Source organism: Palaemon carinicauda, chromosome 29 (assembly GCF_036898095.1).
Source record: "Palaemon carinicauda isolate YSFRI2023 chromosome 29, ASM3689809v2, whole genome shotgun sequence".
NCBI classification, from domain to species: Eukaryota; Metazoa; Arthropoda; class Malacostraca; order Decapoda; family Palaemonidae; genus Palaemon; species Palaemon carinicauda.
The window spans coordinates 5,984,367-5,996,086 of NC_090753.1; the positions used below are offsets into that span (position 1 = coordinate 5,984,367).

An 11,720-nucleotide genomic window follows, 5' to 3' on the forward strand; every position below is an offset into this window, starting at 1 on the left:
ACACTTCCAGACGTGTAGGTTCCAAACAATGCATGGTTTTTATCCTTTAGGTCACAATGGCTCCTCCTTGACGACCTTGGACCTCAAGGGATGGAGTCCTGTTAATGCAAAGGACTATCTAGGTGTCGTATAGAACTTGGTCTACTATTTTCACCGGAATTACCTTGATATACTACCGTTAGAGTTACTGGGTCCTTCGACTAGCCGAAGAGTTCTACATTTTATTATTATTATTATTATTATTATTATTATTATTATTATTATTATTATTAATAGTAGTAGTAGTAGTAGTAGTAGTAGTAGTAGTAGTAGTATTTTCCATAAAAAGTAATGCTATCATTTACTTTGCTATTCAAATAAAATTATCTTTAATAATATATTCTGCTATATTTCTTGGAGACTTTATATATATATATATATATATATATATATATATATATATATATATATATATATATAAATATATATATATATGATAAATTTTTGCACATTTAGACGTGTTTTTCATATTCAAATAGGCCATATATATTTTTGATATATTAATGTCTGGATTCTCTTAACGATCTCGGGATCAGAGCCCCAGGCGAAATCACACAAAGACAATAGCTTGTGACCGGCCTGGAATCGAACCCTGGTCCGGCAAGTTTGTATAGACAGTGACTAAACCACTTGGCCACGAAGAAAGATAATAGTCAATGACAATTCTTCTGTACTTATACCTGTCAAATTCAGGTGTTTTGTACTTAGAACTGAAATCAACCCATCTTCACCATCGTAGCTAATTAGTAGTTTGTTACTTGGCAATCGATTAATGATAAATTTTTGCACATTTAGACGTGTTTTTCGTATTCAAATAAGCCATATATATTTTTTATACATCATTGTCTGGATTCTCTTAACGACCTCGGGATCAGAGCCACAGGCAAAATCACACAAAGACAAGAGCTTGTGACCGGCCGGGAATTGAACCCTGGCCCGGCAAGCTTGTATAGACAGTGACTAAACCACATGGCCACGAAGAAAGATAAAAGTCAATGACAATTCTTCTGTACTTCTACCTGTCGAATTCAGGTGTTTTGTACTTAGAATTGAAATCAACCCATCTTCACCATCGTAGCTAATTGGTAGGTTGTTACTTGGCATTCGATTAATGATAAATTTATGCACATTTAGACGTGTTTTTCATATTCAAATAAGCCATATATATTTTTGATAGAATAGAATAGAAAAGAATAGAATTATTGAAGGTACAATACGAAGAGAATGAGAGGGCGAGACGCCATGAGTTGGAAAGGGCTAGAATCAACGTAGACTTGGCTAGGTTACGAGCTAACCCTGACTTTAATAGTACTCCCACCGGTCCTTATTCAGATAGGTTTAACATAAGTGCGGCATTAAAGTTAGTGCCAGTGTTTGATGAAGGTAATGTGCCGGAGTTCTTTAAGGCTTTTAAGCGGGTGGCCACTATATTGTCTTGGCCACTGAGATGTGGACTATATTAATTCAATGCAGGTTAGTAGGTAAGGCCATTCGCCAATATAATGCTTTGGAAGAGTGTAGCCACAGATTATAGTAAAGTTGAGGCGTTGATTCTCAAGGCGTATGACTTGGTCCCTGAGGCTTATCGCCTGAAATTTAGGAATTTTATGAAGCCCAATACAATGTCTTATGTGGAGTATGCCCATCATGAGGAGGAGTAGTTTGACGACTGGGTGAAGAGTCACCAGGTAGTCTCCTTCTCTTCCTTTGGGGATCTGATGCTACTTGAGGAGTTTAAGAAAACTTATAGTAAAGAACTTAGGATTCACCTGGCGTAGGTTAAAGCATATAGCTTAAGTAAAGCTGCTCAGATAGCTGATGAGTTTGTGTTAACACACTGTGTAGGAAGTAGTAGTTTTAGTCCATCAGCCTTTAAATCCCAGTCTACCAGGCCGAATAATAATTGGAGATCCAATAACCCCATTAAGACAAAGGTTGAAGCTAGCCAGGGCGATAACACGAGTGGAAGGAATACTTGGGTGTTTTCCCATACAACCAAAGTTCTATTAATGTTGGTAGAGCTAGGGGAACTTGTTTTTGGTGTCACGAGCAGGAGCACTTTCATGTTCGGTTTCCTGCCCGGATTAGGTATCTTCAGCAGAACGGAAGTGGATGTAACACCGTCCCCCTATCTTTAATAGCCAATGCCCCTACTACCCCTAATACTGAAGTTGAGTGTTCCCCAGGAACTGAAGGAAGGGTTGGGTTTAGTGGTAGTGGAGGTGAAATAAATCAATCACCTACTAGCTCTCCTTTGTGACTTTTTGACAAATATATTTGGCCGGGCAGTTTGGTTATTGATAGTAAAGTTGTCAGAGTGAACTTCTTAAGGGACACTGGGTCTGCTCGATCATTGGTCTTGTCAAGGGTGTTGAAGGATGTTGGTGAGAATTCTGAAAATTATGTGGTCCTGGGTGGGTTCCCTGATACAGTGGTTTCTGCGCCTTTGGTGGAGGTAGAGGTATTGTTCCCAGGGTATCACAAGGTGACAGAATTGGCAGTGGTAGAAAAACTCCCCATCCCTGGTATTAACGGCATTTTGGGAAATTATATGTTGGATGCCCAAGGTTATGAAATATGCCCAATAGTGTCCGTAACTGCAAGTCCTGTGGCAATTACCACTCGAGCTTCTGCAAAGGCTGCTGCCACCTTACAGAATGAGGATAATTTAAACTTTAGTAGTTTAGAGGTAGATGTAGAGAGACTCGGGTCTGTAGGTAGTGGTAGTAGTAGATTTATAAATAAAATATTTAATCCTGATTGTGACCGTGTAAGCTTTATTGAAGCTCAGAAGGCTGAATTCAATTATGAAATAGGAGGTACGGATGATTTAACAAAACCAAGGTTCTGTGTGATTAGAGGTTTGTTGTATATAGTTAGTCGTCCTATGGATCACGGCTTGAACCAAACCTCTCGGGTAGAACACATTGTGGTACCTTCAAAATATCAGAATGATATCCTTAGTTTAGTTCATGAGGATTCCTTTTCTGGTCAATTTGGAGTTTGTGAAACACATAGTAGATTGACAAAATATTTTTGGTGGCCAGGATTGAAATCCTCAGTGAAGAAATTTGTAGGAAGTTGTGAAACATGTCAAATAATGGTAAACCTAATAAACCTATTCCTAAAGCTCCTTTGCATCCAATTCCTGCAATTGGAGATCCTTTTGCCGAGTTGGTTGTTGATATGGTTGGGCCTTTGGATTTACTTATCTTCTAATTATAATGGACAGAGCGTCTAGGTTTCCTGAAGCTTTTCCAATGAGAAAAATTACATCCAAAGCAGTGTTTGAGAAACAAATAGAATTTTTTTCCAGGTATGGGTTGCCTCGTAAAATTCAAACCGATTATGGCACGAATTTTACGAGCAAAGTATTTAGAGGTAACTGTGCTGAACTGGCCATTCAGCACATTAACAGTGTACCTTACCACCCAGAGAGTCAGGGTGTAGTGGAAAGGTTCCACCAAACCCTTAAGTCTATTCTAAAAAAGTACTGTTATGAGCAAGGCGAGGATTGGGATAAAGGTCTTCCCTTTGCTCTCTTTGCTATACGTAGTCATCCAAATTCTTCCACAGGTATAGTTCCATTTGAGTTGATTTTTGGACAAAGTACGTGGTCCTCTAAAAATTTTCCATGAGTAACTAAAGGTTAGTCATAAGCAAAAATTGAATGTGGGTGAGTTCGTTGAGGACCTGAGGAGGAAATTATCAGCTGCCTGGAAATTTGCCCAGGATAATTTGGTATTGTCTCAGGCCTCAGTGAAAAAAAATTATGATAAGAAGAGTAAGGCACGTTCATTTGAGCCTGGTGAGTTTGTTTTGGTTTTGAGTACAGACTCTGACAATCTTCTGGAACCTAGGTATAAGGGCCTGGGAAGGTACTCCGGAAATTGTCTGATGTCAATTATGAAGTGGAAGCTCCTGGGACCAAACGAAAGTGTCGGATATTCCATTTAAATAGATTGAAATCTTACACAGTTGGTAGACTTGATCCTCTAGCTATAGTATATGAGCCAGTGTCTCTAGTGTTAGACCACACATTAGAAGAACAAGCCGACTTGTTTTGCCAGGTATCTTCAGATGCTCTTACAAGTAATATGTAAAATTTGGAAACTTTAGTAAAGGGTTTGGAGCATCTGGAGGGTATCCAGAAGGATGACATGATGAAATTAATATCTTATTTTTCCGGATTATTTCAGGCATCTCCATGTATAACGACCTTGCTCCAACATGATGTTGATGTGGGCAGTGCTTCCCCAGTCAAACAAAGTCCTTATCGATTAAATCCAGAAAAAAGGGATATTGTCGAGAACTAGATAAAGTATATGTTGGAGCATGATTTAATTAGACCTTCGGTAGGTCCTTGGAGCTCCCCTATTGTACTTGTTAAGAAACCTGACGGGCAGTTTCACACGTGTGTGGACTACCGCAAGGTCAATGCTAATACAAAGAATGACTCTTTCCCTTTGCCACGTATTGAGGACTGTCTTGATCGGATAGGACCTGCTAAGTTTATAACTAAATTGGATCTCTAAAAGGTGTATTAGCAGGTTCCCCTAATGGATCGAGCTCGTGAGATTTCTGCTTTTGTTACGCCCTTTTTGTCTTTACGAATATAAGGTAATTTCCTTTGGGATGAAGAATACAGCATGTAGCTTCCAGCGGCTGATGAACCGAGTTATATGTGGTCTGGAGGGTACAGAAATTTATATAGATGATTTCGTTTTTCACAGCAATGACTGGCGATCTCATTTGGTGAGATTAAAGAGGGTATTTGAGGGCTTGAGAGCCGCTGGTCTTGTTGTAAATTTGAGTAAATATGAATTTGGTAAAGCCAAGATGTGTTATCTAGGTCACGCGGTTGGTTTGGGTCAGGTTACTCCTAAACAAGCTAACCTCGAGGCTCCATTAAATTTGCAAAGGCCACACAACTATTGCAAAAGGGACAAAAGTTTGTATGGTCTTCTCAGTGTGAGGAATCTTTTTTAAAACTCAAAACTGTATAGATGTCTAACCCCATTCTAATGTCTCCTGACTTTCAGAAACCTTTTATTGTGGCTGTAGATGCCAGTGATGTGGGTATAGGTGGAGTACTTTTTCAAAGACATAAAGATGGTGAAGTGCGTCTAGTATCATACTTTAGTCGTAAGTTGCTGGATGCTGAGAGAATGATTTATACCAACGAGAAGGAGGCTCTAGCTTTAATTTGTACCTTGGGTCATTTCAAACCATATGTTACCAATTTTTCCTTTCCCGTAGAAATTTAGACGGACCATAACCCTTTGGTGTTCATTAAAAGAATAAAAGGTTCAAACCAGAGGATTATGTGTTGGGCTCTTCAGCTACAGGAGTTTGCTTTAAGTATTAAGCCTGTTAAGGGTGTTGATAATTGTATTCCTGACGCCCTTTCTAGGATGAAAGTCTGGTCAGTTCTCTACTCACCTCGCCCTTCTCATTTCTCCTTCGGGGTTTGTATTAAAAATTATATTCAAGGTAGTTAATTTTTTATCATATTTAAAATGGTGTATCGATTCGGGCCTAGTCTTAGGTCTGTTTCATTATGTTGTGAGTTTTGCTTCACCTTATTTTTCCCTTGCAGGATATTTTAGATTATGTTGTCTTTATTTCCTTTGTAGCAGGTTTTATATTAAGTTGTCTCTTTTTCCCAAGTAGGAAGTTTAAGATTAAGTTTTCTATATGGTTATTTTCTAGTATGTTATATGGTTGTGTGGTACTTAAAAAAATTTATTCTATTTGAATAATATTTTTTTTATGAGGGGGAGGAAGGTGTAAATTTTACGTAATTTATTGCTTGTTTATTTTCTTAAATCAGCCTTGTACTTTAGTTTTAAGTGCTCTATTGTATTCCGTCCAGTAACTGTAATTTTTTTTTTTACGTTAACGTAACGTTCAGTGGTTTTGCTCAGTGATTCCTCCTCTTATTGTGAATTACCTAAGTACTGCGTTAACGATTGTTTTTATTTTGTTTTCGAGTTGGAATGGAACTGTAGTGCAGTGAGTGGAGGGCGGTCCAAGGCAGTTCCAGCCTGTATAAGCTTCTGGATATACGCTCTTTTGTTACCAGCCATCTGAGATTTTGCTTACGCCTTTTTGGAGGAATACTCCGACGGACCTTCTTTGGAAGTGGTTTTCCGTAGATGTGCTGAGCCATCTGCAGCGTATGTGCTTTATGGAGTTGGATCATGGCTGTGATATCGCAGGTTATCGTCCCTTGCGACACCTGTACTCCGGATTCCCGCCGGAGGATTTGGCGGAAGACGTGGTCGTCGGTGTCCCGCCACGTAGGAGGTGTTACGCCAACCACTGTCCTGTCAGTCTTGAGCTGCTTGCCCGGGAGAGCTAATGGCTTGTGAGGAGGTCCGTGGAGAGGCAATTGCCAGGTGAGACGTAATTATCCTGTGTTGTTCCTCGGAATTGATCTCGACCTCTGGGTCTACCTAGACAATTTGTGTGCTTCCCCGTATATCTGCTGGGAGGTTGAAGAGACTCCTCTGTACTTCGTTGTATGCGAGGATTTTTGTATATAATCATATTTGTATTTATTATGTTATATTAAGTTGTCGGTATTGGGTTAGTTTTAAGTATAGTGCCAACATGGTTAGGTAGGAGATTTAAGGTTTTCCTGTATTTATTTTCTCTAGTCTTCCTTCAATCTTATAATTATAGGTTAGTGATTTTTCATTATTGGGCCCGTATTATTACTATTTCAGCCTTTGGCATGTTATGTCCTTTCCTTGCTTTGTTATGGTCAGCTTCTATGTGAGCCCGTTATTGTTATTGCTCATATTTACTGTTAAGTTTGCCACAAGGCTTATTTAGTATTAAGTGTATTGTGTAATTAAATATTGTTTATTTCATTCTGGTGTTTGTTTCCACATTCCTCATACCCTGTGCACTTTCTTACTGCCTACGATCCCTGTGAGTATTGAAATATAAAGAATCCGTATTATGGCCAAAAGGGTCCTAACAAATTATATATATATATATATATATATATATATATATATATATATATATATATATATATATATATATATATATATATATATATATTTTGGGATCAAGCCATGTCGTTCTGATGGAAGGTTTCTATGAGTAGCTTCCTAACGGATATTTGACTGCACTGATATTCCCAGAGAATTTACCTTTAGGTCTCCAGAATTCTAACTCCTGACGCGAATATCCTTAAAATTTCTCTTAAGGATATCGCATAGCATCAGGGGACGTATTCTTCACACGCCACATAGCAATCTCGCCCCGAATAGCGTTTACACTTTGAAGGGGAAAGTGTCAAAATTAAAAGTGGAGCCGTATCAAGGCTACCCTACTTGCCATACTACTATTGAGTATCACGACAGCGCCATATCAAAGATGTCGGATATTCCTAATTCTGTAGTGATTTTGTACAGTGGCGTTCCCTGTTGATCCAACTTTTACGATCGATTTACAAGGATTATTATGCAATCTCAAGCTTCTTTCGCCTATGGAAAGTCGAGTATTGATTCTTTACAATGTATATATTTTAGCTCCTGTTTCACAGTGAAATTAGAGTAATTTATTGTGATTAGGAGCTAGGCCTGGTTACTGGAGGCACCATGGGTGCTGTCGTTTTTTAGGTATGTGTTATTTACTTAGTAGAACGACATTCCCGGTTGAAATAGCATTAATTATTTAAATATGAAAGCTATTTAGGCAATTTTATACCTGTAAATATTTTTATAATATGCATAATTTCTCCTTTTTCTATGTCAATCGTATAAGTTAGAGTTTCACTGATTTAGGTAATCGAGATCTCACTTTGCCTAGGTAACCTAACCTAGGCGATATAGTTTACTTTCGACATTTCCCCGGTTACCCTAGTGTATTGGTTTATCTATTCAGACGAAGATAGATATTTCTTAGAGTTATTATATAAACTGATACTCGTCTTTAATGGAGATTTAGGGCTACAACCCTAGTGGGTCGTGCCTCAAATTTTCTTTCAGGCATGACTAACCTAGGGTTATCTGTCCCTTCCCTTATCCGCAGATAGCAGGTTTTGGGATTCGGTCAGAACCTCAGACTTATCATTGTGTGAATTTGTCGCAAATCTACGGGAGCATGCACTAATTTATTTGATTCGGTCGTGTATTTCGTAGAAAAATCTATTGCCTCACAATGATCTGATAAAACATTAAATGGATTATTTAACTCTACTGATGTTGATTTAAAGGACCCCACATCACTCTCTTCCCCACTGGAGTTAATTATGTGGTATTTGCTTTGCTCTGCACATTCTGAAAATTAGTCTGACCTTGCGAGTTCTGGCTAGATGGCCCAGAATCAGAGTTATTCGTAGAACTGTTTGTTTGTTTCTGAACTACATTGACGTTTGGCTGTTTCTTCTTATTGAACTGAGGATTTTTCTTTTTATTTCCATATAGAACTGACTGTGGAATTGACTGTGGATTTGACTATGTATTTCTAGGATTCTGTTGTGACTTTCGCGAGTAGCACTGACTTTATGAATGAGTTGAACTATTATGTAACGAACAGAATCTCGTTTTGCAGTCTGCAATCAAGTGACCTTGACGTTTGCAATTATAACACGTTATTCCCGCGACTTGACTATTATTAACTACGTTTACTTTTTGTGGCTTTGTTTCATTTTTTGCAAAAACTTGTGTAAACAAGGGATCAAGATCAGTACACTTAGACATGTGTTTCTTTATCTGTTTATATACGTCCAATTCTGTACTTGCTGGCGTTAACTTTTTATCAAAACACCGCACTAAAGCTTCAGGCAACATAAGTGTCATGCAAGTTAAATACATTAATCGCAAGAAATCTTTCACGGAGATGTTATCTCTAGTAACCCAAGTGGAATTACCTAAAATATCTTGATACTCGTTTAGCCTATCGGCAATGAGAGCTGCTCTCTCTATAACATTAAGCCGAGTCATAGTGGCTTGATTAAGTATATTTCCTAATGTTAAAACTACATCCAAGGCTTCCTCACCTCCATGGACCGCACGTAGCCTAACTTTGAAATCTTCCCATGTAACTGCCTCTGGAAACGAAACTCCCCTCAAATATGCACTCGCATCTCCTTTAGAAAAGTCTAAAAGACTTTTAGCTACTTGTAATTGTACAAATGGGTCTATAATTTGTTTAGCATTCAAATGGGCGTCAACGGAAAAAATCCACGACTAAACATTCTGAGGTAAGAAGCCGTTGACCCGACCTTGAAAAGTAAGGATAGCTGATCGTGCATTAACTAACGTAACAATGGGAGCCGGGATGGGGTTATTCAGGCCGGGGGTGGGGTTACTTGGACTGACATGAGGTGTCATGTTGACTTTAACTTGTTTTTTATCTCTTTGATTCCTTGCAATCCTATGAAAATTTCTATATGAATACAGACGTCCACTGCGTAAACGCATAAACACTATTCAAATAAAGATCATAACATAATCCCCCAATACAATGATAAAAATATAAAGATATTTCCCGGGAACTTCTGAAAGAAAATGGAATTAGCACAAAGATAAAAGAAAATTCTCGACGAGAATTCGAAGTTGAATACAGTTTCCTTTAATGAAAGAAAAAATGAAGATTAACAAACAACTCACCCCAGCAATAATGGACGATTGACTCGTGATAACTACACTTCACTGTCTAAAACTGAGATGAATAAAGAAATGTACTTAGCTTGGGTTTATATGGACGAAGGATGATGTCGTCATTTCCTCTCTCTCTCACTGGTTTGCGAGAGTTTTGATGTTTGAGTTTTGAAGTTTTCGGTCCGACTTCCCGTTGAACGAAGTGTTTCCTGGATATGATTCTCGAATGTTTAATAAACACTGAATGTCAGTCCTTCGTTTTCTTAAGATGTTGATTGAAGATCCAGTTCCTCATTTGTATAATATTTATTTGTTGGTATTCAATGTTTTCATTTCTTCGGTGGACGTAGATACTTCGTCAAAATTGTAGATTCACTACTGTTGATTCTCATGATACTAAAGTTGATTTAGATTGAACGCTGCCACCAATTGTTAGTGTGGTACTGTTATAAACACACATTAGTTTCCCAATCAAATGTCTCTTCAATGTGGTGAAATGTTTAGGCTTGGCAGGTTACTTCTTCTGAATAAGTCTAAGTAAGTTAACTTTAAAACAGTTTATTTCTTTAAAAACAGTTATTAACATCTCCATCACAGGAGTATAGATGGTTTGGTCGGATGACCATTCCGTATGACAGCTTGATCAGAAAGTGACTAAAATATCCATATTGATGTTAACGTCTAATTAGTTATCTCATCACTTAATTGATATATTGTAAACACAACATTAATACCGGAAGGTACTTAGATCCGTTGAGAGAACTCTTTCTCACGGCTTGGTTGTGTTTACTCTTCATGAAAAATGTTACATTGCAATTGAATAGCAGTGTCTTGAGTTTCGCATCCTGCTTATGACTGAATTGGCATTCTCACGGTGGCTCCTAATTTCTACATTGACCTTTTAGGTCATGGATTTAAACATGTAATTTTACACACACACACACATACACACACATATATATATATATATATATATATATATATATATATATATATATATATATATATATATATATATATATATATATATATATATATATATATATATATATATGTATATATATATATATATATATATATATATATATATATATATATATATATATATATATACTCTATACTGTATATATATCATTATAAGATGGTCCCACCTTGGGGAACCAAATATATAATATCATATATATTATGACTGGCTAGCCATACATCCTCTTGAGTTCCAAACTCACCTGTTTGTTTTTAAATTAAGTCTCTTTCACTTGGAAATATGATTACTCGAACTCTGAGATAGTTATATAGCTCCAAGACTGCAATACATAAAAAACTGAACATCCAAAGGTCTCTTAAGTACACTCAAAACAAAAATTGGTAATTATTCTTCAGACTCTTACATCGATTCTTTACCAGGGGTACGAGCGAATACTAATGTAAACACTGGTGATTTGAATAATTAGCTTTATACAAAAATATATATATATATTTCATATAGTTCACAACACTTTGAAAGGACTTACATTAAAAAGAATGAATCTCTCGGAATATTATGTTAGAACAAAACTTAGACTAAGACAGAAATGTTACAATCTGGAAATTATTCAATCACTGGACTTGAAATATTAAATTTTAATAAAACTTATATGAAGACAAAAGAAATAATAATTTTGAAAATGATACAGTCACTAGTTTCACTTGAAATTAAGTCTGAATAAAATATCTAAAATTTATACCTAATGAAAATAGATTACCATGTCCTGATACAAATACCATTCCCCTTATTATAGAGCTGTTTACAAAACCTCTAAGAAAAGTTTTATAAATACTCACTAAGTTTACATAAATATTTCACACAAAAACTCTGAGATCTCACGGAACACTTTTAAAGAAATACACTGAGATATGTATGAGAGAGAGAGAGAGAGAGAGAGAGAGAGAGAGAGAGAGAGAGAGAGAGAGAGAGAGAGATTGGCTACGTCTTAAGGCTGGTATTCTCTATCTGCTCTATGCATTTCTTGAGTTGCCTTCATATCAAACTTTGCTACTTCAGAATATTCCAAAAGATCT

At 37.0% G+C, this 11,720-nt stretch overlaps 1 protein-coding gene across 1 annotated transcript; it reads left to right on the plus strand.

The window, feature by feature from the left end:
• Positions 1-1,541: 1,541 nt before the first annotated feature.
• Positions 1,542-4,574, plus strand: LOC137622391 (uncharacterized). Its single transcript, XM_068353004.1, has 4 exons — positions 1,542-1,699; positions 2,329-2,858; positions 4,018-4,131; positions 4,399-4,574. The coding sequence occupies exons 1-4, from the start codon at positions 1,542-1,544 to the stop codon at positions 4,572-4,574; spliced, it is 978 nt and encodes a 325-aa protein (XP_068209105.1).
• The last annotated feature ends 7,146 nt before the right edge of the window (positions 4,575-11,720 follow it).